Source organism: Bufo gargarizans, chromosome 4 (assembly GCF_014858855.1).
Source record: "Bufo gargarizans isolate SCDJY-AF-19 chromosome 4, ASM1485885v1, whole genome shotgun sequence".
Classification (NCBI taxonomy): Eukaryota; Metazoa; Chordata; class Amphibia; order Anura; family Bufonidae; genus Bufo; species Bufo gargarizans.
In genome coordinates, this window is record NC_058083.1 from 333,127,015 (window position 1) to 333,153,145 (window position 26,131).

The 26,131-nt window shown below is 42.5% G+C and overlaps 1 protein-coding gene across 6 annotated transcripts in view; it reads left to right on the forward strand.

The window, feature by feature from the left end:
* Positions 1–26,131, forward strand: part of SYTL3 (synaptotagmin like 3) — a 119,865-nt gene that overhangs the window by 20,509 nt on the left and 73,225 nt on the right. For 3 of the 6 annotated variants that reach the window (XM_044290328.1, XM_044290330.1, XM_044290332.1), the window contains exons 2-3: positions 1,133–1,343; positions 19,695–19,910. In XM_044290328.1, the coding sequence (XP_044146263.1) occupies positions 1,234–1,343; positions 19,695–19,910 (326 nt within the window). In that variant the 5' untranslated portion in view covers positions 1,133–1,233. Of the gene's footprint in view, positions 1–1,129; positions 1,344–19,694; positions 19,911–26,131 lie in introns of all 6 variants that reach the window. The other 3 variants (XM_044290327.1, XM_044290329.1, XM_044290331.1) reach the window with 1 other exon arrangement.

Consider the following 26,131-nt stretch of genomic DNA (forward strand, 5'->3'; position numbering starts at 1 on the left):
GTGTCAGACCCCCGCCGATCAGATGCTGATGATCTATCCAGAGGATAGATCATCAATTTAAACAAAGTGCAGAACCCCTTTAAGCTCCCTACTCTCAGCACATTTTTGTGTGTGGCATTTTTCCCCCAATTCTTTCTTGCCAAGATACACCAAGCTTTAGGTGTGATATTTTTAGGGTCATAATGATTGCACCTGCTCGTTCCTACATCCATTGTGTGAGAAACACAAGCTGTGACCCTCAAGTTGAACACCTGCTGCCTCTAAGCAGGGACCCTACAAATGTTCTCTATAGGGTAATACCTATTTGGGGCTCTTGGTAACCACAGCAGCTACCTCAGTGTAAACTCTTGCATTTATAAGACCAAATTAGCTAACATATATGATTAAAATCAGATAATAAACCCTAACACTATAGGGATCTGTAGATGATGCACACTGTTAGGATTACACAGGGTTTTCAGTAAACGTCAGTCTGAAGTGATCTTGGATGGAAGAACTACACCCTATGACTGAGCATGTGAAGAAATATTATTTGGCAGATTGTTCTACATACAATGCAGTGGAACACATTACAGAGTATATATTCTTGCCTTGTATTGTATAATCAATAACGGTGTAATTGCCGAAAAATCCTGGAGCTACACAGTCAGTGCTGAAGTGAGGCTGACGTCCCACTTCTACTGTGAGCAGACTGTTAATGGCAAAGCCTTTTCAGTTGGTCTGCAAGCTGTGTCTAGTGAATGGCTCCACTTAGCTGCTGCATATTATATCATTATATTCTTGGCACATTGCCAGGAATAAGTGGTTGTGTTTCCCACAGCTGCATTATGAAGCTGAATTTAAGACCAGAAGTACGTTCTCAAGTTAGCGACGTGAAACTACTGTGCTTTCTTCTCCACTCTGAAAAGCTCATCATTTTCTCCTTTTGAGTTACAAAATATGCTTGGCATTTGGCTGACAACACCTTCTGTAGCTCATATTGTCTAAAGACCTAAACAGAATGCTAGTAGAGACATGACAATCAGGATCTCGTTGTAGACTACTCCAGTGTCAATCCATGTGACAGAGAGAACTTGTCCTGTCTGTACTGATGCTGTGAAAGTCATGCTTCGTATGTTTGTCTACCCAGCAGATTTGCTCCTCTGTCCCTACACAATGGAACATTAAGCAGGAAGTTAATCCAAGCAAGAACTGCTACGATACCTGTGGAGAGATCTTAAGATTTTCAAGACTATGGCCAATGATTTCAACCTGAGCTTTCTCAAGGAGCTTGAGAGGGAGAGGGTTCTGGAGGTCCTGTATCGAGACCAGACTCTTCAGAAAGCAGAGGAAGAAAGAATAAGGTACAGTGGATGCCCCTATTCTGATGTCTAATATTTATGTCATGTATTAGCCAGAGCTCTAGGAAGGGACGTCACATTTGTAATGTTTCTATAAATCGTTTTCCAACAGTTATAACAGTAGATTGTGTGTCAGCTTTCTATGAGGAGGTGCAATCCTATACACCCCAGATTTATGGCACACAGAGTTTCGCAAGAGCTTTAGTTACTGATAAGAGAGATTCCAGAAAATGGCTAGTTAGATGTGAATGGTGCTGGTGACCACTTTAGCAGCACAGGCCACCTGACAATTGTAAAACCTTAAGAAATATTCTTATCTAACAAGTATAACAGCAGGAACTCCACTATACAGTATTCATGATGTAGTGACTGATTCAAGGAACCTATGTTATTTCCACATACCAAGAGCATTATAAATATCTTTGATGTAAAATCTTTAGAATGTCTTATGGACCTGCCCCTGCCATGTCCCTACACCACCCTCGCCACTCCCCAGTGTCAGGGGTGGCATGAAAATGCCTTATGTGACAAAAATGTGTTGCATGGGCATGAAAAAGTTGCAAAACGGAGTCTTGCAACTTTTTTTTACGCCTAAAACTGGTGTAAGGATCGTGGTAAGATTTCAACAGCACTTAGTCCGTAGCTTGCGCTGCGCAGGAAGGGGCCTTCCCCAAGAGCAATATGAAAGTAATCCCAGCAGTCATGTTTCAATACGGCACAGTGTATTCTTTTATTCCACCATACAGATATAGTTTTACAGGACGAGTTGCTCAACTGATATAAAAAATGACAAGTCGGCATAATTTTATAAGCAAAGTAATTAGGTCACATGCAAAGCGACGTCATCGGCTCATTAACAAAACAGAAAAGATAAACAAACCAAATGAAATCAACAGCACTGGTGAAAAAGATACAATAATCCCTGTAAATAACATAGTATCCATAAGTATCAAAAAATTACAATGCAACAGCACTCTGCAAACCAAATAAAGCACAATAATGCCATAGTAATAGAAAATATTCTGGTGCTAGTGCTACGCTTATTTTGAAAATGTGAGATTCTTGGCAAATACATTTTGTACAAAATTATTTGAGCCCGTCTGCCACACGTCAAGGCGATCTCTGTAAGACGGGAACCTAACACTTAAAGGGGTTCTGCACCTTCATTTAACTGATGATCTATCCTCTGGATAGATCATCAGCTTCTGATCGGCGGGGGTCCGACACCCGGGACCCCCGCCGATCAGCTGTTTGAGAAGGCAGCGGCGCCCCAGCAACGCCGCTGCCTTCTCACTATTTACCGCCGGGCCGCCCGCCCACTGACGTCACGACTTGTATCAACTAGAGTGGGCGCGGCTAAGCTCTGTTCACTTGAATGGAGCTTAGCCGCGCCCACTCTAGTTGATACAAGTCGTGACGTCAGTGGGCGGGCGGCCCGGCAGTAAACAGTGAGAAGGCCGCGGCGCTGGTGGAGCGCCGCTGCCTTCTCAAACAGCTGATCGGTGGGGGTCCCGGGTGTCGGACCCCCGCCGATCAGAAGCTGATGATCTATCCAGAGGATAGATCATCAGTTAAATAAAAGTGCAGAACCCCTTTAATGCTAACTGTTATGTGCCATAACGACCACTATAAAATTCAGGGAGTGCAGGTTCCACATGCATGCTCAGTCCACTCTGCCTTTTATCATTTCTGGTGCCAAAATGGCCTCCATTAAATTTGGGGAATGCAGGTACCAACATGCATGCTGTGCCCACTCTATACCTCTCCTGGTGCCAAAAGGCTTCCAGTGAGTGCAGGGAGAGCAGGCTACAGCTTTAGGCCAAATGCACACGGCCGTTTTTCACGGCCGTGAGCGGTCCGTGGAACCGCGGCCTGGATTCCTGCTGAGTGCAGGAGCGCACGGCGTCATTGGTTGCTATGACTCTGTGTGCTCCCTGCTGCCGGCGCAATACAGTAATACACTGGTATGATCTATACCAGTGTATTACTGTACTGTGGCGGCAGCAGGGAGCGCACGGCGTCATAGCAACCAATGACGCTGTGCGCTCCTGCTCTCAGCAGGAATCCAGGCCGCGGTTCCACGGACCGCTCACGGTCGTGAAAAACGGCCGTGTGCATTCGGCCTTATACATACACTAATTAAAATCAGCCTCTGGGGCAGACGGGCTGGTCAGGGGTGCAAGACTAAATGGAATTTGCCACACCTCCAGTACAAACTGCAAAGAAAAAGGGGGTTAGTCAGCAAAATGTATTTGCCAAGAATCTCACATTTACAAAATAAGCGTAGCATTAGCACCAGAATGTGTTCTATTACTATGGCATTATTGTGCTTTCTTTGGTTTGCAGAGTGCTGATGCCCTGTATTTTTTTCTATCCATAAGGCCTCATGCACACGAACGTATTTTTTAACGTCCCGCAAAACGTGGTTCCGTTGTACCGTGATCCGTGCCCGTTTTTTCTTCCGTGGGTCTGCCGTGATTTTTGGAGGATCCACGGACATGAAAGATGAAAAAAAAATCTAAGTCAAGTTTGCCATTGAAATTATAGGAAAAAACGGACACGGATCACGGACACGGATCACGGACACGGATGACAATCTTGTGTGCATCCGTGATTTTCACGGACCCATTGACTTGAATGGGCCCGTGAACCGTTGGCCGTGAAAAAAATAGGACAGGTTATATTTTTTTCACGGCCTCGAAACACGGGTCACGGGCGCGGTGTAAAAACGGTGCACAAGCCGAGTTTTCTACGGCCCCATTGAAAGTCAATGGAGCCGCAGAAAAAAACGGAAAACGGCACAACGGCCACGGGTGCACACAACGGTCGTGTGCATGAGGCCTAAGTATCAGTCTTCAACAGAACCAAGAACCTTCATTAATTATATAAGCGCATAACCTCGTAGGTTGTAGTGTATCTAATGTATGTTTCCAAAATGCTTCAATTTTTAGCAGTAGTTTCTTGATGTCACCCCCTTTTCTTGGTGGTTGAACCTGCTCTATCAGTATTTTAACTGAACCATAGCATGATTATGAAAAGGTATAGGTAATAAGAATCTTTTACTACCAAACGATCGATCTAGCTTTCTTATTGCTTCTGGGTCTCTATGTGCAAGACGTTTGGCCATACGTGAACACAATCCTTGTGCTGTTCTGGTTTGGCAGTACACACACACGTTTTAATTTTAGTTGATACAGTTTAGACTACTTTAACATTAGCGTTTTCAATTCCGCTATTGAGATCCGTCATAGGGTCTCAATTGCGGACGAAAACGCTTCAGTTTTGTCCCCATTCATTGTCAATGGGGACAAAACTGAACTGAACGAAACAGAGTGCACCAGAATGCACACAGTTCCGTTTGGTTGCGTCCCTATCGCGGACATAATAACGCTGCAAGCAGCGTTTTTCTGTCCACGATGTGGTGCGAAGCAAGACTGATCCGTCCTGACACACAATGTAAGTTAATGGGGATGGATCCATTTTCTCTGGCACAATAGAAAATTGATCCACCCCCCCATTGACTTTCAAGGGTGTTCAAGACAGATCTGTCATGGCTATAGAAGACATAATACAAACTGATCCGTTCATGATGGATGCATGCGATTGTTTTGTAATGGAAGCGTTTTTGCAGATCCATGACTGATCCGCAAAAAAACGCTAATGTGAAAGTAGCCTTATCTGTAATTTTTCCTTCTGCAAGTCTGTACCCTTTGTTTTGAGATGATGCAGTGGTCATTTTTAAATGTGACTTCATTGCCCTGTCCCATGAGTTTCTTCACAGACAACAAATTGCTTTCAAGACTAGTGACATATAGCACATCCTTTAGGCTGGGTTCACACAGGTGAGATTCCGGCGCGGGTGCAATGAGTGAGGTGAACGCATTGCACCCGCACTGAATCCGGACCCATTCATTTCTATGGGGCTGTGCACATGAGCGGTGATTTTCACGCATCACTTGTGCGTTGCGTGAAAATCGCAGCATGCTCTATATCAATGAAGGCCAACCTTTTAGAGGCCGAGTGCCCTAACTGCAACCCCAAATCCACTTATTTATAGTAAAGTGCTAACACGGCAATTTAACCTGAATACTAAAGTCCAGTATAGTATATCTTCCATGTACCTTATCATTTAGCTATAATAGCCTGCCTACATTCAATGTACTGCCTGTGCCGTTCATAGTGCGCCCTGCGCTGATGTATGGCAGGAAAAGTCTAAGGCATATTGGTACACCATAGACTTTTTGGTCAGGGTGCGGGTGCCCACAGAGAGGGCTCTGAGTGCCGCTTCTGGCACCCGTGCCATAGGTTTGCCACCACTGCTCTATATTGTGCGTTTATCGCGCAACGCAGGCCCCATAGAAGTGAATAGGGCTGCGTGTAAATCGCAAGCAAGTGCATGGTTGCTAAGATGACAGTATTGACTGTATTATTTTCCCTTATTCTTTAATACAGAATGCTTAGTAGAAGGTCAATTGAGGGTTAAAAAATAAAAAAAAAATTAACTCTCCTCCTCCTCTTGATCGCGTAGTTGCCGATCTCTTCTTACTTCTTTAATCATGAGCTGCCGGCTAAAGGACCTGTGGTGACGTCACATCACATGGTCCAATCACATTATTTGTTCCCGATAATTACCTGCTAAATCAGTCAAAATAAGGCCCATTTCACATGTCTGTGTTTTAGTGTGTCCTGTGTGGAAATCATGCTCCGTCTATGAGCATTATTTCCCATTATGGACACCTCTCATTTTGCACGAACGCATGGCATTATGCAGATTATTATATTATAATTTTTTTTATGCTGTGTCTCTCTGCATGACATTACCTCTACAGAATTATACTGACATATGCCTTCAGTATAATTCAATAGATACAGGTGTTACAGTTACACTCTGGCTGATACTTTGTTGCAACAATGTATTTCGGTTATTTAAGGCTACTTTCACACTAGCGTTCGATCGGATCCGTTCTGAACGGATCCGCTCATATTAATGCAGACGGTGGCTCCGTTCAGAACGGATCCGTCTGCATTATAACTTAGAAAAATTTCTAAGTGTGAAAGTAGCCTGAGCGGATCCGTTCAGACTTTACATTGAAAGTCAATGGGGGACGGATCCGCTTGAAGATTGAGCCATATGGCGTCATCTTCAAGCGGATCCTTCCCCATTGACTTACATTGTAAGTCGGAACGGATCCGCACGGCCAGGCGGACACCCGAACTCTGCTTGCAGCGTTCAGGTGTCCGCTCACTGAGCGGAGCGGAGGCTGAGCGCTGGCAGACGGATGCATTCTCAGTGGATCCGCCTCCACTGAGAGTGCATTAGGGCCAGACGGCTGCGTTCAGGGCCGCTTGTGAGCCCCTTCAAACGGAGCTCACGAGCGGACACCTGAACGCAGGTGTGAAAGGAGCCTAAGACATGAAAGCTGGGTCATTTGGTACTTGCCCGATTTGAACAGTGATACCCCAGATTGCTATGCCATGGAGCCCATTCGGATAACGAAAGACTATGTGAAAGTAAAGACTTTGGCTCCATGGCGATTCTACTGTATTTGTGTAGTCTGAGTGCCATTTACCTAATAATATGCACTCAGACTTGGAGCTATCTGGGGATCTGTTACATGTCTGTTTACTGCAAGGGTTGTGACATTGTATGTTTGAGTAGTGATTTCTGTCCTGTTGTCCCCACATGTATAGTGGCGATTTCCCTTTTGTCCTGAGAGATAATTGAATTACTCCTCGGTTGTCTCCAGGGCAGAGAGGAGGAAACCAAGGATGTATTGTGTCTGCGTGTCCTGAATTGTTGTTTATCTGTCCTGTGTCAGTCTTCCATCTAGTCCCCCTAGGGGAGTGTCCACCAGATGGGGACCTGCATAAATACGGGTAGCCCTCAGTAAAGAGATTCTGCTTCTTCCCCTTAATTCGTGCTTTGACTCATTTTGTAGAGCATTACTAATCACTCGCCTTTGTAAGAGCTCTCTGGATTTCGTCTACACTTACAGGAGCATGGATGTCTGCTAAAAGGAACCTAACAGCGCTCTCTAGAATTCGGGGACAAGGACATCTAAGCGGTCCAACCCTCAGCCAGCCTGAGGCAACCGTAACAACAGGTCATGCAGAGACACACAGCATTATAAATCCGTATAATGCCATGCACTCCTGCAAAACAAGCAGTGTCTACAACAGGGACTCACGTTCACACACTGAGCACGATTTCTGCACAGGACATACTCGTCTAAAACTAGCCTTAGGTCTCATGCACACAAACATATATATTTTTTTCTGTGTATGTTCCGCTTTTCTTGCTGCACGTATGCGGAAATATTCACTGGGTCTGCAAAAAAATGGAAATGACTCAGTGTGCGTTCTGTTTCCATATGTCTGCATGGCTGTTCCGCACGCGTTCAAGGATAGGCATTATTACAATGGATGCGCAAAAAAAACTGATGCAATATGGATCTCACATGGACATCATCTGTATTCTTGATCAAACACTAACCAAACACTGGGTGAACGAGGCATAAAAAGGAGCTTTGCTCAGTGTTCTCAAGTAACCTGTTTTGCTGTGTAAGTTTTGTATGTACTCATAGGATATGGCGACTATTTTATTTTAGACTGATGATTGCCCCTTAGACAATAAAATGATTTTATATTTATCAATTCCTGGAGAGGCCCTTTAAAGGGGTTTTCTGAGACTTTGATACTGGCAATACACGGCCACAGTTCCGTGTGCATTCCGCATCACGGATGCGGACCCATTAACTTCAGTGGGTCTGCAAATCCAGAATTGCGGAACGGGACCACTCGGAAGCACTACGGAGTGCTTCCGTGGGGTTGCGTCCGTGCTTCAGTTCCGCAAAAAGATAGAACAGGTCCTATCTTTTTGCGGAACGGGCGGATTGCGGACCTATTAAAGTGAATGGGTCCGCGATCCGATGTGACTGACCCATGGCCGGCGATCGTGCATTGCGGCCCGCAATGTGTGAACTCGGCCTTATTGTCAGGATAGGTCATCAGTATCTGATCGTTGGGGGTTTGACACCCAGGACCCCTGCCAATCAGCTGTTTGAGAAGTCACTGGTGCTTCTGTGAGCGCTGCGGCCTTCTCACTGCTTACCAAGAATAGCGCCGTACATTGTATAGCGGCTGTACATGGTCTCGTGCTCAGCCCCATTTCAATTTTTCAGTTCACATAGCCGTATGAGGGCTAAATACGGTGGATTTGGGAAAATAAAATATTTTCTAGGCCTGCGGCTCATAAATTAGGCGCATCCTCAGGCAGTACAGGGGATATTTATATATATCTCCCACAGATTTTTTATAATTTTTTTTTGGTACATTTTGTGAGGTAAAATCACCAATGTAAAATAAAACTCACAGTAACTTTTTTATTTTTTCCTTGCTATTGGTGTTTTTTGGGGCCTATTGTGCTTTTGCTTTTGCCGTTTTTGTCTTCTTGATAGGGAAATATGCTAGAAAAGAACACGCCAATATAAATTTGTGTATAGAGACTATTAAGATACCTGCACACAATGCAGATTAAAGGGGTCGTCCCATGAAAAACATTTTACAGTTTTCAAACCAGCACCTGGATCTGAATACTTTTGTAATTGCATGTAATGAAAAATGTAGCATAGCCACTTATTCAATATAATGTATCTGTACAGTGCGGCCTGCTTCTTTTTTTTTTTTTTTCTTTTCTTATTTCTTTGACATGCCCACTAAGAAGACCGCACATATGAAAAAAAAGAAACTTTAAAATGTATTTATTTTTCTTTTCATCGCCGTATTCTGACCCCCATAACTTTTTTTTTCTTATATTTTATTGAGTCAAACTATAGTTTTCAATACATATTGTACAACCTCATTATTACTTTTCTCCATTTTGTTTAGCCCACCCAAATACCCTTCCTACCCACCTCCCCTTTTGTGATGCGTCTCTCTAGAGGAGGCTTTAAAAACAGAAAAGGGCTATTATTTCCACATACCCCATATCCTAGTCCATTTTTCCTCTATATTTCTGTTTTGCAAAGAACCCTCTCATATCTCTTGATCTTGTTCACCAAATTTAACCATACAGCTACAGTTGGTGTATTCCATGAAAACCAGACCCTAGTAATCAAAAGTCTTGCCAAAAACATTACTCTTAACAAAAGGGTCTTTTTGTCTTTATGGCAATTTACCTTGGAGAGGTCACCCAATATCCAACATTCTATCATGAAGGGGATTACCATTTTAAATTTTTCCATAATAACCATGTCAATTGCTCCCAAATACTATTTTAATTCTATACAAGACCAGAACATGTGAACAAAATTAGCCCCAGGTGAATCACATCATGGACAATTGGATTTGTTTCTAAAACCACATTTATTAAGTATATTGGCGTAACATAAATTCAATGTAATATATTAAATTGAACCAAAACGTGATTAAAATTATGGGAGACTAATCTTAACCACTTCACATCCGGGCCATTTGCCCCTTCACGACCAGTCCTAATTTTGCAAATCTGACGTGTCACTTTATATGGTAATACCTGTGGAACGCTTTTACTTAGCCAAGCCATTCTGAGATTGTTTTCTCGTGACACATTGTACTTCAGGACAGTGGTAAATTTGAGTCGATATATTTCACCTTTATTTATAAAATAATCCAAAATTTACCAAATTTTGAAAAATTCACAATTTTCTAAATTTCGATTTCTGCTTTTAAAACAGAAAGTGATACCTCATAAAATATTTCTTATTTAACATTCTACTGTCTACTTTATGTTGGCATCTTTTTGTAAATGTCATTTTATTTTTTTAGGACATTAGAAGGCTTAGGATTTTAGAAGCAATTCTTAAAATTTGTAAGAATTTCCAAAACCAACTTTTTAAGGACCAGTTCATGTCTGAAGTTCCTTTGTGGGGCTTACATACTGGAAACCTCCCATAAATGACCCCATTGTAGAAACTACACCCCTCAAGTTACTTAAAACTGATTTTACAAATGTTGTTAACCCTTTAGGTGTTCCATAAGAATTAAATGAAAATGGAGATGAAATTTCTAAATTTCACTTTTTTGGCAGATTTTCCATTTTAATCAATTTTTTTTTCTTTAACACATCGAGGATTAACAGCCAATCAAAACTCAATATTTACTGCCCTGATTCTGCGGTTTACAGAAACACCCCACATGTGGGCGTAAACTGATGTAAGGGCGCAGAAGTAAAGGAAAGCCATATGGTTTTTGGAAGGCAGATTTTAGATGCCATGTCCCATTTGAAGCCTCCCTACAAATGGGACATGGCACCTTTACAGTAGAAACGCCAAAAAAGTGACCCCATTTTGGAAACTATGGGGTAAGATGCCAGTTTTATTGGTACTATTTTGGGGTACATATGATTTTTTAATTGCTCTATATTACGTTTTTTGTGAGGCAATCTAACCAAAAAATGGCTGTCTTGGAATTTTTATTTTTTACAACAATTATCTGACAGGGTTGCACATGTACTATTTTTATAGCAAGTTGTTACGGACACAATGATATCAAATATGTCTACTTTCTTGGTTTCAGTTTTACATAATAAAGCATTTTTGAAAAAATAATTGTTTGTGTCTATTTTTTCTTTCTGCCGATCGTTTTGTGCAGTGGCTCCTTTTTTGCAGGAAGAGTTGACGTTTTTATTGGTACCATTTTGGGATACATATGATTTTTTGATCATTCATTATTGCACTTTATGGAACAAGGTGACCAAAAAATTGGTTGTAGTTATTTATTTTTACAGCATTCAGCTGAGGAGTTAGGTCATGTGACATTTTTAAAGAGCAGATCGTTACGGTGTGGAAATACGTAATATGTATACTTTTTCTTATTTAAGTTTTACATAATAGCATTTTTTAAACCAAAAACAATGTTTAGTGTCTCCAGAGTCTGAGAGCCATAGTTTTTTTTTTTTTTTTTTTTTTTTACCGATTGTCTTAGAACTTTGGATAATCGTCCAAATCGAATTTTTCCAAATGTTGCTGAACTCTAGGGTGAAGACCCCAAATTTTATTCCCCAAGTATCCACTAATTGTATAAGATGTTTGCACTGACTTGTGGGTGAGAAAGGCCTCATTGAGCAGGCCGAAACGTTGCTGGCGAATAAAATTTGGGGTCTTCACCCTTTTACTGAAGCCTGGAAGTGCTGCCTCGTTTTTTGGAACGCATATTTCGTGGAGGAGAAGCCGGCCTCCAGGAGGAATTGTACCCACCCAGTACACACAGTCTGACTGTGCTGCTGCGGTATTTGATATATATTTATATATATTTAGTTTTTTTTTGTTAGGTCCTCAAATGGGCCACAGCTTGCAATCAAACTGTAACTTATACAGAATAATGGAAATTGCTCCATTATTCTGTATAGAAATCACTATATTACAGTTCAGTGCTGCCACCTAGTGGCCTGAACTGGGATATACTAATAATGAGCCTGGAAGCCTAGTACAGTTCATTATTACAAGAAGACATTGTCCATGGCATCTGACTGGTTAAATATCCGCAGTTGACATTGCTGCCAATCGTGGACATTAGCCATGGGTGCCTGCTGTATGAAACAGCAGGCAACTGGTTGCTATGGTTCCCACTCTGCTCCGGAGTAGGCACCATTTTTAAAGACCCGAGATTCATCATAAATACGGTGTTGGTCCAGAAGGGGCATGCTGTAGAGCCTATAAGACATTTTTAGACCGTTATCTATACAGGACTTCCTCTACACCTCTCCTTTCATGTGCTCTGATATATGTAGGTATTACCGGGTCCAGGATGAGCTTGTCAGCATACACATGTGCTTTCTCCTAGCCCTATCTAGGCTAAACTAAAATCTGTGAGAATGTTCCAACTCCTAATTATATAGAGGGCGACACCAGCAACATTTAGTGGTGGCTATAAATTATGGCCTATTGTTACCATGTGCATACATATAGTAAAGCCATATATTACACACAGATATATTGGTGCAGTTTGCAGTATACTACTACACTAGAACAGGATGATGAATAACTATCCTATTATGAAAAGTGCCCAAAATCATATTGAACATAGGAACTAGTGTTGAGCGAATCGAAGTTAACAAAGTGGAATTCGATCCGACCTTCTGGAAAAATTTGACTTGCCATGAATCCAAATTTCCTCACGCTTCTTAGTAACAAATCTAATTTTTTTTCTAAGAGGCTGCTGTACATTTTATAAAGTGAAAGTAAGTAGTCCTGGAATGAGGGGTCACCTATAATGCCATGCAGCCAGCCAATCAGCAGATAGCCAGACCTTGTGATGGAACAGCCCTGTAAAAAGCCTCATCCTGCCGAGTCTCTGCCATTTTCCAATGAACTGAGCATGGGGGAAGATGTGACAAGTACTAGGGAAAGTGTTTTACAGACCTTTTAATAGTATAATCTGGTGTAGGGAGAGTTTTCACACACTGTAGCGAGGGCATAGGGAGACTGCAGCACAGTGCAGGCTCTGTAAACTGAAGGGATCCTTAGGAGACAGTGCAGTTTGCATCAATTCTCTGTGTAGGGCACATAGCTAATTGAACAGAGCCCAACTTGTTTAATATATAAGCAATTCTATTACACCTTTTATTCTCAAATTGGGATGAATGAACTGTGCAATTTAACTGTTAGTATGGTGTCCACCTGATTTTCATAGATAAGTAATTCCATTAGGCCTTGATTCTCATATTGGGGTGAGTAACCTGTGGGATGTCCACATTGACATTGAATAATTTATTTTACATATTCAGTTACTGTTACCATTTCAGTATGTCCAAAGAGGTGCCAGGGAACTCCAAGGGAACTGACAGTGGCAAAAATTTACAATGCAGAATTAGCAGCAGAAGGGGTGGTGGTAGCGGCAGCCACAGCAACAGGCCATAGCTCCCACATCCCGCTGTCCTGGAATGGTTGACTCGATCTTCAACATCATCTCAATTGACATCGGACACCCACAGCCAGGAGTTGCTGGGTTCCTCTGACACCACACTTAGTTGCTATGGCCCATGAAGAACCTCTGTACCCTCACCTGTCCTGCAACTGCCTTTGCTGCTTTTTCAGCCAGGCAAGTGATGTATGCCGCCAGCTCTGCTCCACTTTTCAGCAAGGAAGATATTACAGAGGACAGTCAGCAGGTACTGCCAAGCACAGATTTGGAGGAGAGGTCTGCTGCTTCCTCCTGTAGACGCGCAAGTAGTGATGATGAGTTGCATTGGAGCAGGCATTGAGAGTGGTCAGAAACACGGCCATTAGGCTGGTGATGGTAACATAAGTGACGAGCAGACATTAGTGGATCATAATGTAGCATGTGGGAGCCGGGTAAAGAGGGGGGCTTTATCATCAGGGGGTGAAGGTGGAAGCAAGCCAATGAGCCAGCATGGTGGAAGCTTTGTGAGATCTGGAGCCAAACGTGCCTGGGGCAGACAGTCTACTACTCGGGAGCCTACCTTTCAGGAAACAACTAGCAGTGCACAGCTTCATAGAGGCAGGCAGTCAGCAAGGAGTCATGGGGGTAAAATGCCATACTCACCGGTGTGGGAATTTTTTCATCAAGTCACTTGAGGACGTCAGTGTGGCCATATGTAGGATCTGTGGGCAGAAGACATAGTACGGCCAGGGTGCCAATGTTGGCACCACAGTCCTGCGTTGACACATGGAGCATCGCCATAAAGTAGCCTGGGGAAACCGATGTGCAAATGTAGTGGTGCAGCCTGACACATCTCCCAGCGGCCCCCACCCCTTCTTTAGCACCACCACCTCAGCAGAAGAGAGCTGTGTTTCCTTCCCATTATTTGCTGGTCCTGATGCTCCTCCTCTTCTACCTACTCCTCGTCATGTGTTTTGCCAACAATTGATCACTAAGGCGATTGCAAAGAGTATGGAATTCCACCCTCCACGTGTTGGACCGACTACATGAGCAGAGGAAGGCCGTGAATGATTTCTTGATGATGCAGGCAAACAGCAGTACTCCCCTGTGTAACTTTGACATTAGCCAGTGGCAGCTCATGCATTACACCTGCTGTTTGCTTAGGCCCTTTGAGGAGGCCACTTTATTTGTCAGTCGTCAGGACTACGGGATGAATTATGTCATTCCACTCCTTCACGTCCTGGAGCAGATGCTGATAAATCTAGCTGGCCAGGGGACAGAATAGATGAAATGAGGGCAGCACTCCGGTCTTGTGGTGAAAAAAGTGAATTTCATTACACCCAACAGCAATGCAGCATTTCAGCTCTCTCAGTGTAGCCTTTGTCAAGCTAGTGACTATAGTGCTCACAACATATTTAAATAGGTCAATCTCATCAGTGTTACATACTTGGTCATCAATAAATTAATGTGAATGTACAGTGATAAACATGATTAAAAACATAATTCCCATGTGTTACATATATACAAAATACAGCATTATTACAAAGAGACCATGATTTACAATAAATAAACTTTCATATCCATCTAATACTGTCAAATACATAATTGCCAATAATACATGTATAAAGTGCATCTGTGCTTAATCATATGTTAATAAAAAAGGACAACCCACGTCATGAATCCTCACATGTTCATATCAGCCTCCGCGTCCCATACTGGATACTGCGCATGCGCTGACACATGTCAAAGGAACGCGAGATTCCCTCACGTCCCGCGCAAGTGCCGTAAATGAAATACTGCGCATATGCGCCAACATGTATCGTAGGAATGCGAGAACAACCTCATGTCCCGCGCATGCGCCCCTTACAACCTTGCCCATCCGTTCTAAACATATCACCACTGCGCATGTCAAGCCGAGGGATCAGACATTGTTATCTTCATGGTAACCATTATCATGTGGGGCAGGGAAGATAGAAAGAGACCGAAATTCTCTATTGCGGGACCAGCACTGAAAGTGATCGGAGACCAGGGGACAGGAGACGTGGCAGTTACATTTCACTGGCACCTGAGCCCAGTGGGGGCTGAACTGGTGGAGGAGGACATTAACACCCAGAAATTGTATACATAAATGGGTGTTGTATCTGCCCAAGCAGCAGGAGAGGAACAGGAGAAGCAGGAGGAGATTGAGGCAGGGAGTCCCTCCGAGTCCCTTGTGCATGCTGAGTTGCTTGCGTAGTGACAGCCGCATTATCACCATTCAGCTCTCCACGACTACTGGCTCTCCACGATGTTAGACCTTCACTACCGGGCCAAAATGGGGCATTTTTTACACCTCCTGAGAGGGATGAAAAACTCAACTACTATTGAGACATCCTATGTAGTCTGTTGGTCGCTTCCTATCTGTGCCATCACCCATCCTCATCATGGTCTGATCAGGGGGACCCCCTGCGCTGACTCTCCACCGCCATGACTGCTGGAGTGGGTTAATGGGGGAAGGAGCAGCATCAGCAGAAACTTAAGTTTGGAGTCTCTAATCACTTTTCTTCACCCGCTTACTGAACAAACCACCAAATAGCAGAAGGACATGGAGCGGAACCGGAACCAGCAGGTGGGGGCATACTTGGACTTAACCCTGCCACCCCAGATGATCCCCTGGACTACTGGGCAGCCAAACTTGATTGTGGCTGGAACTGGCCGAGTTTGCCCTGGACAAGCTTTCCTGCCCAGCCAAAGTGTTGACTCCTCATGCTGTTGCCACCTTCACCACTCTGTGACTAGGCCACTATGTTGACAACTCATGCTGTTGCCACCTTCACCACTCTGTGACTAGGCCACTATGTTGACGACTCATGCTGTTGCCACCCTCACCACTCTGTGACGAGGCAACTAGTGTTCCTGTTTGGCCTTGTTGACATCAGTTTATTTTACCCTTCTTGTGATCTCTTATAAAAACCGATAAATGAAAAAAAAAAAAAAAAACAGATCCTGTCTTTGGAGCAGCCATAAGGCCTCTATTGCACAGTCAGTATTTTGCATCAGGATTTGATCAGGATTTGAAAGCCAAAAGCAGGAGTGGATGCAAAACACAGTAGACATGCAAATATTCCCATAAGGTGTTATCTCTGTTTTGGACCTACTCCTGGTTTCTTTGTTCTACAGGTTCTGTAGATATCTATGTGGAATCGGGAGACGGTGTAAAATAAGACCGCTCTTTCACTCAGTAGAATCTTGGGCTACTGCACTGTTAAGTACTTTATACGCGACGCTAACATTGACCTGTAAGTCTGAGTTCACAATTGAGTTTTTGACCCTTCATTGACCAAATTAAGTAAAGTGTGAACTGATTCAAAGAGTGACGCCTGTCACCTGCCTATCATACTGATGCACAGTAACCGTTTCAATACTAGAGCAAACTACCTATGCATGTTTCTGCAATTCACAGTGCTGAACACCAAGATACACTCTCTCTGCAGGTCAGGAAATAGCTAATTTATAACAAGATTTGTGACAAATTAATTTGAATCTAAAAAAAAAAATGTAAAAAATTTGGCGAAGCGTCCAAATCAAATTTTTTAAAACTTTGCTCATTTCTAATAGCAACCTAACTTCTAAAACATGCATTATTTTCTTAGCTGCCCAATGGTGTTGGAAAGGCATTATAGTTACATGTATACTTCCGTATTGATATTGTACCAGTAGATTGTCATCAAATATGTTCATTGCAATTGCTGCTGTGATGAGCAGTCAATGTAATTTAATGGAAAATGTTTTTGTTTCTTAACCCCTTCACGACTGCAATCTGTATATATACGTGATAGCTGCACATACCCCGTGCAGCTACCACGTATATATACGTTCTGGCAGCTCTTTAATCCAAGCGCTGCAAAGCGCTTGGATTAAAGCTTCTGCCCCTGCCCTGTATGCTGTCACGGACAGCATACAGTGCAGTAATGCCGGCAAGGGACCAATCAGAGTGGCCCCTTGCCGACAATCGATCCGATTGGTTAGTCTGTGCAGACTAACTAATCGGATCGCTGTGTGAAAAAAATGCCGGTTTCAGGCTCTGATCTGCGGTCTGCAGATCAGAGCCTGAAATCGGTAATGTGTCCTGAAGCCCCCGTGCCCCCGATCTGTGCCCCGTTCTTGTCCTGCCCCCCCCCGATGCGGTCCGCCCCCTCCTGCCCCGACCTGCGCCCCCTTGTCCATCATCTTCTGCTACTTCCTCCCGATGCGGTCCGCCCCTTCCTGCAGCCCCTTCCTGTAAATAATGAAATGCTGCCCCCCTCTCCTCTCCCCAGTTTCCAGCGATGCCCCGTCCCCTGCCCCCGATGCGGTCCCCCTTCTGTGTGTGATGGCGGCGGCTCCATTCCTGAGCCGCCGCCATCAGCAGCGTGTGTCAGCTCTATGCTGACACTGCTGTAACCCCATAGATGCCGCTACTGCGGCATCCATAGGGTTAATAGAGGGAGAGGGCTCCCTCTCTCTCAACCATCAGGGCTGCTGCGATCGCAGCGCCCGATGGTTGCCATGGCAACCGGACGCTTTGCAAAGGCGTCCGGTTGCCATGGTATAGGCGTCCAGTGCTGCCACCTACAGGCATCTGATTGTATTATACTTTGCAATGCAAGAGCATTGCAAAGTATAGTACAATCATCAGCCCCACTGGATCTTCAAGATCCAAGAGGGAACTGATAAAAAAAAAAAAAGTGAGAATAATAAAAGTAAAAATAAATAAATAAAAATGTAAAAAATAAATTTCCTTTTCCTATAAAAAAAAACACACATATTAGGTGTCACCGCGTCCGTAACGACCATCTCTATAAATATATCACATCATCAACACCGTCCAATAAACACCATAAAAAATAAAAACGGTGTAAAAAAATAAGCCATTTTTGTCACCTTACATCACAAAAAGTGCAACACCAAGCGATCAAAAAAGGCGTATATACCCCAAAATAGTACCAATCAAACCGTTACCTAATCCCGCAAAAAATTTGCCCATATTTAAGACAATCGCCCAAAAAATAAAAAGCTATGGCTCTCAGACTATGGAGACACTAAAACATCATTTTTTTGGTTTCAGAAATGCTATTATTGTGTAAAACTTAAATAAATAAGAAAAGGTATACATATTGGGTATTGCTACGTCCGTAACGATCTGCTCTATAAAACTGTCACATGACCTAACCCCTCAGATGAACGCTGTAAAAAAAAAAAAAAAAAAACTATTCCAAAACAGCCAATTTTTGGCCACCTTGTCCCATAAAGTGTAATAATGAATGATCAAAAAAATTTATGTACCCAAAAATGGTACCAATAAAAACCTCAACTCTTTCTGCAAAAAATGAGCCCCTGCACAAGACGATCGGTAGAAAAATAAAAAACATACGGCGTTCAGAAAACCAATCCAGCAAAATCTGCCTTCCAAAAACCGTATGGCATTCCTTTCCTTCTGCGCCCTGCCGTGTGCCCGTACAGCAGTTTACGACCACATGTGGGGTGTTTCTGTAAACCGCAGAATCAGAGTAATAAATATTGAGTTTTGTTTGGCTGTTAACCCTTAATGTGTTAAAGAAAAAAAATTAATAAAATAGAAAATCTGCTAAAAAAGTGAAATCTAGAAATTTCATCTCCATTTTCCTTTAATTCTTGTGGAACACCTAAAGGGTTAATAACGTTTGTAAAATTGGTTTTAAGTAACTTGAGGGGTGTAGTTTCCATAATTGGGTCATTTATGGGGGTATACACTATGTAAGCCCCACAAAGTGACTTCAGACCTGAACAAGTCCTTAAAAAGTGGGTTTTGGAAATTTTCTTAAAAATTTTAAGAATTGCTTCTAAACTTCTAAGCCTTGTAATGTCCTAAAAAAATAAAATAACATTTCCAAAATGATGCCAACATAAAGTAGACATATGGGGAATGTTATGTAATAAATATTTTGAGGTATCACTTTCTGTTTTCGAAGCAGAGAAATTGAAGTTTAGAAAATTGCAAATTTTTACAATTTTTTGGTAAATATGGGATTTTTTCATAAATAAAGATGATATATATTGACTCAAATTTATGACTGTCATGAAGTACAATGTGTCACGAGAAAACAATCTCAGAATGGCGTGGATAAGTAAAAGTGTTCCAAAGCTATTACCATATAAAGTGACGCATGTCAGATTTGTAAATTTTGACCTGGACATTGGGGCATCAATGACCCTTGGTCATGAAAGGGTTAAATTACATCCTAATTTAAATTGTCTTGAGTTTTTGCTTCCTCTCGGGTTTGATGTACATTAATGTTATTTATCAAAGGTCAAAGGGGTTTAACAGGATTAGAAAAATGTGGCTGCTCTGGTATTGTAGCTCCACACACAACCTGTGAACTGGTATGGCATTGTTTTTATAGTAACTAATGTTTGTTTAATCTTGCACAACACCGCCACATTCATAGTGTTCTCTTGTTTTTCTACCTGATGCAGAAAGCTGAAGGCGCATTTACAACAACTTCGATGGAAAGGGGCAAAAAGTGCAACTAGAGAATGCGAAGAGCGATCATGTGCTCGATGCCAGAAGGCTCTTGGAAGGTTGCTGAACAGAGGTGCTGTCTGCAATGGCTGCAGTCACAGAGTGTGCCAGCAATGCCAGGTTTACTGCTCCTGTATTGTATGGAGGTGCACTGTCTGCAATGCTCATGGGTAATGACTGACTTCTCTAATTAATCACTTCTTGCATTCAGCTATGTGAAGAAGTTCCATATTAATAAAAATGTATTCATTACAATATTTTGGTAGCACCAGCATTTTTTTTTAATCTAATTACTCAAGTATTAGATGTATAGAAAATACAAAATGTGAGGATGCACTCACTGTCCAAGTAATGAGGTGCTTAGGTGGAGTGGGTATGATCCAGAAATAGGTACCGTAATAAAGAGAAAAACCACCGCACACTCTGGGGTTATATTCAATAAAGTATTTATTTTATGGCAAGTCCTCCAAAAGGTAGCAAAAGAAATGGAACATTTGCCAATAATGAGATTGTGAGTGTTTTCTTTTGACGTTTCGGTCACAGGCGGACCTTGGTCACAAAAGTCACTAAAAGGGAAAAAGAACACATTAGTGATGAAAAGGGGAAAATTTTAGAAAAATTGGGGCCATTGTGGAAAAGGGTAAGTAAAACTAGTGTAAAAATTACATCACATTCAGCGGCAGAATAGGGGAAAATATAATAACAAGTGTGACCTGTATATAAAGTGGTAAGGCTGTTGCTAATATAAGAGCTACAATGGGTGTCAAGTGCTAAAGTCCTAGTTGAGACTATTATAATGTTTTGGATCTAATGTGAGTTGGGTCCAATATAAGGAGTATGGAGTACATTGTGGTGAGTAGAGTCTTAAGCGTACACATAGAGGGAATTGAGATACAATTGCATTTAATGGTCGATTTATGACTGATTAGGTCACGTATTGGTTGCATGGTTTCTCCCACATAGAGGAGTCCACAGGGGCATTTGATCAAGTACACAACAAACGTAGAGTCACAGGTAAAGAAATTCCTGACTGGGTAAGATTTAGGCTACATTCACATGACCGTATGTGTTTTGCTGTCCGCAAATTGCGGATCCGCAAAACACGGATACCGGCCATGTGAATGTAGCCGGCACTATGATAGAAATGCCTATTCTTGTCCACATGTAGGACATGCTCTATCTTTTTTGCGGGGCCGCGGAACCGATCTACGGATGCGGACAGCACACTGCAAAATTGCAGAACGGATGTGGAGCCAAAACTATGGTTGTGTGAATGCACCCTTACCAGTGTGCGGATGTGTGATGTGGTCACCTTTTATGATGTTGGAGCAGCAACTGCAATGGAGGCAAGGGAATGTGCCATGGTGCTGGGTTTTAAGGAATGTTTGGATGTGGTTTCTGGCTGCCTATGTCAGCTTTGAGTTTGTCCCTGAGATTGGAGGTTCTCTTTAAACACATTAGAGGTGGGGCTTGGAATGATTGGATAGGAAAAGCAGTTTTTAGTAATGGCCAATCTTCTTTAAACGTATTTTCAATTTTAGGCATCAGAGGGTGGTAAATGTGTATAAAGGGAACCCGTTAAGGGGTTTATCTGGTAGTTTTAGTCAAAGGTGGTATGTAGATAATTTCCTTATCAAAATGCAAACTACAAATTGGTGGGGTATTAAAAAGCAGGAATGCTCAACCCCATATGCAGTGGTGCATCTATACCGGGGGGGGGGGGGGGCAGATCCTGCACTTGTGGTCCGCTGCTAATTGCAATCCCTAGCAAAAATGCATACAATGGAGGATGCCTGCAGCGGACCACAAGTACCACAATGGACATCCTACACAGGATAGCAATTTATTTATCAAGTAGATTTTTTGGGATAGCCTCTCTCAAGGAATTTGTTGGCCATGTTTTGAAGTTGTGTTTTGCAGTTGAGTGGATCTGAGACTATGCGGTTAACATGGTGGAATTGTGATTGAGGGAGAGAATTTTTGATTGAGACGGGATGACAGCTGGAGTAGTGTAGGATTCCATTGCGGTCAGTCTGTTTGGTATAAAGGTCTGTGCTGATGTTGCCTATGTTTCCTTTCAGGACTTTCATGTCAAGAAAGCTGATACAATTAGTGTCCTAGTTTAGGATTAATTGTAGTTAAGGTCTTGGGAGTTTGAGTAGGTGTGTAATTTCAAGAAGAGAGGTGTGGGAACCTTGCTATATACAGAAGATATCATCTATAAATCTGAACTAACACATGGCATATTGTTTGAAAAGGTGTAATGGGTATATGTATGTCTCCTCAAAGTGGGCCATGTATCCATTGGCATAGGGCAGCACCACGTTAGTGCCTATGGCGGTTCCGCAGGTCTGTAGGTAGAAGGTGTCTCCGTAGAGGAAAAAGTTGTCTCTTAAGACAATGTCAAGGAGTTCAAGTGTGAGTTTGGTTGTATTGTAATCATGAGTGGACTGTTCCAAAAGTGATTTTGTGGAAAGAATGCCTTTGTCATGTTCGATACTGGTATATAAGCTATTGACATTGAAAGTCACTAGGATACTGTCTGGGATTACCGGTGAGAGATCATTAAGTTTCTTTAGAAAATTATTGGTATCTAATATGTAGGATTTGGCTTTTTGGTTGAGGGGGGGGGTGAGAATCTTTTCAAGGAAGATGGAAATTGGGGCCGGTGGATGCAACGACTGGGCGTCCCGGTGGTTTTTGTAGGGATTTATGTATTTTAGGTAGAATGTATACGACAGGTGTTATAGGGTGGTGGTCGGCGAGGAATTCAGCTGTCTTTTGGTCAATGGTGTTGTGAGGTGTTTATCAAGGATGGATTGAATCTTTTGGCGAATGGTTGGTGTGGAGTCATTTTGCAAGATGGTGTATGTGTTAGGCCTCTTTCACACGGGCGTCATGTTTTTTGCCCGGATAAGAGGCGGGTGCGTTGCGGGAAAATGCGCGATTTTTCCACGCGAGTGCAAAACATTGTCATGCGTTTTGCACTCGCGTGAGAAAAATCACGCATGTTTGGTACCCAGACCCGAACTTCTTCACAGAAGTTCGGGCTTGGGATTGATGTTCTGAAGATTGTATTATTTTCCCTTATAACATGGTTATAAGGGAAAATAATAGCATTCTGACTACAGAATGCATAGTATAATAGGGCTGGAAGGGTTAAAAATAATAAAAAAAAGTTAACTCACCTTCTCCTCTTGTTAGCGTAGATCCCGGTCTGTTCTTTAGCTGTGGACTGAATGACCTGAGGTGACGTCAGATCACATGCTCCAATCACATGGTCCATCACCGTGGTGATGGAGCATGTGATCTGACGTCATCAAAGGTCCTTCAGCCACAGCTAAAGAACAGACCGGCCTCTGCGCGAACAAGAGGAGAAGGTGAGTTAACTTTTTTATTATTTTTAACCCTTCCAGCACTATTATACTATGCATTCTGTATTCAGAATGCTATTATTTTCCCTTATAACCATGTTATAAGGGAAAATAATACAGTGAATAGACTGTCACCTAGAACCCATGCGTGAAAATCGCACCGCATCCGCACTTGCTTGCGGATGCATGCGATTTTCACGCAACCCCATTCATTTCTATAGGGCCTGCATTACGTGAAAAACGCACAAAGAGGAGCATGCTGCGATTTTCACGCAACGCATAAGTGATGCGTGAAAATCACCGCTCGTGTGCACAGCCCCATAGAAATGAATGGGTCAGGATTCAGTGCGGGTGCAATGCGTTCACCGCACGCATCGCACCCGCACGGAAAACTCGCCCGTGTGAAAGGGGCCTTAGTGTCGGCTAACTGGCGTTCTAGTTCATCTTTGTAGTCCTTGATATTTAAAACTACTATAGCACTGCCTTTATCTGCCGGTTTAATAATAATGTCCCGATTGTTCTGGAGACTCTTTATTGCTTGTCTTTCTATTGCGGTGAGGTTATTCCGAGTAGAGAACAAGCCTCGTTTGTAGTCTGTAACAATTTTGTTAATGTCTCTGTGCATCAGTTGAATTGTAGTTTCTGTGGCATGATAGGTTTTTTTTTGGGGGGGGAGGGGGTTAAAGTTTCTTGGCTTGCAATACATATGGAGGGCCGTGTGGATGTATCGGTATTGGTGGTTGGAAAACGAATTAGAGAGTTCTCAAGATTGCCGAAATGTGTCTTATTGTCCGAAAAAAAGAAGTTCCTGCTCCAACTGAAAGTCATTCAGTTGGGGTGTAGGGGGTAGAGGATGAGTACTTTTTGTAATACTCTGAGTTCAGTGGGTGTGAGGGTGTAAGATTATATATTAATATATAAATTGGAGGTCCTACCTGTGAGCGGGTCTTGATCTGATTCTCTGGGTTGACATCTTGGTTTCTTCTGGTCTCTCTCTTTGTCGGATTGGACGGTGGCCTCGTTGTCCTTTATATTGGACCCAACTTGCATTAGATCCAATACATTATAATCGTCTCACCTAGGACTTTAGCACTTGACACCCATTGTAGCTCTTATATTGGCCAGAGCCTTAAAACTTTATACAGGCACACCTGTTATTACATTTTTCCCTATTCTTCTGCTGAATGTGATGTAATTTATACACTAGTTTTACTTCCCCTTTTCCACAATGGCTAAAATTTTTCTAAAAAATGTTTTCCCCTTTATCACTGTGTTTTTTCCCTTTTTATGTGACTTTTGTGACCAAGGTCCGCCTGTGACCGAAATGTCAAAAGAAAACAGTCACAATATTATAGGCAATTGTTCACTTTCTTTTGCTACTTTTTGGAGGACTTGTTATAAAATAAATACTTTATTGAATATAACCCCAGAGTGTGCAGTGGTTTTTCTCTTTGTCAAGTATTAGATGTCACGTCCTGCTGGAACACTTCTTTCCTTCTTCAAAGCAGCAACATAAATGCTTTAAAGAGGACCTGTCCCCTATTCTGACATGCCTGATTTAATAGTTACATGCATTCCCCATGTAATAACAATTCTGGAGCATTTATTCTTATGACTGTTGTGCCATTCTTTATTATTTCAACTAGAAGATATGAATGAATTGCCAGCAATCTGTAGTAAGGGTACAGAGGAGTGGTAACTAGTTGGGGGAGTGTCCCATAAGCAATCTCGCAACCTCCAACGTGTTACCACCACTTTGTACCCTTACTGCAGACTGCTAGCAATTCATTCATAACTTTTAGTTGAAATAATAAAGAAATGGCACTACATACAGACATAAGAATAGATGCTCCAGAATTGCTATTACATGGGGAATGTATGTAGCTTTTCAAACAGACATGTCAGGAGAGGTGACAGGTCTTCTTTAAAGGTGTGACCACATGGTGCGGTAGTGTCATGGTGCGGTCGGGTACCACGCATCTGTATAGGGAACACCGGGCCCTAATTAAATTCACGAGGAACGGACTGTTCATTTGGTCTGTTTAATGGCCGTGTAGTATTTTGGCTGCCACAGGTTCTTTAATGATCCAGACTGACTAAATGGTGCAGTTGTAATTAGGGCCTGCGGTGGTCTTAACAGCTATGTAGTACTTGCCGCATCGCAACCGCGAGACAACCATACTGTGTGGTTGTTCCTTTAAAATTACTTAACTGCACATGCTTCTGTATTGAGGACCAGCAGCCACCTTCCCTATGTACTACATGAGGAAGGAAGTGCTGGTTTCCATATGCTCCACCAGTCCATCTGCTCTATGGTGGGTGTCGCCTCAGGATCTCCATAGGAGTGCAGAGAACTGGCAGTTTCACCTATGCATATTACCAGGCAGACTTTTAAAGGGTTTATCCCATGATTAATGTAGAAAATAAAAACAGACATCATACAGTACATGACAATCTCTTTCTGTCCTTTGTCTCCCTATCACAGCTCATTGGGTATGTTCTTTCTCAGGGGGCATGTCATTTCTGTTGCACCTTTCTCCCTGTTACTGTTACAGCAATAGATAGGGCTGGTGGCAATTGAAGAATGGAAACAAGCATATGTGACCACCTAAGAAAAATAGGGGAAAAAAACTAACAGCAGATGGCACTATAATGATACATTTTATTCAGTAACTCAGTGGCTATAGTAAATTTTAATTTTTTTTTTTTAAATACAAAAGTGTTCAGATCCTGGTGCTAGTTTGAAAACTACTGAATATTTCTTTGTGGGACAACCCTTTTAATAAACAGTAATTTATAGTTATTCCTTTTACGAGTATGTTCACACGTGGCATATTTATGCAACTATCCCACTAATAGGGCATGCATGCAGAAAGTCATGCGCATGCTGCAGACGCAATCCTGTTTATAGGAACGAGAGCACCACAACTAGGAAATCGCATGAAGTAGAATTTGACCCTTACTTGATTTATGGACACTTTAGGATATGGTTATTATGGTGCCTTTAGCAGCTACTT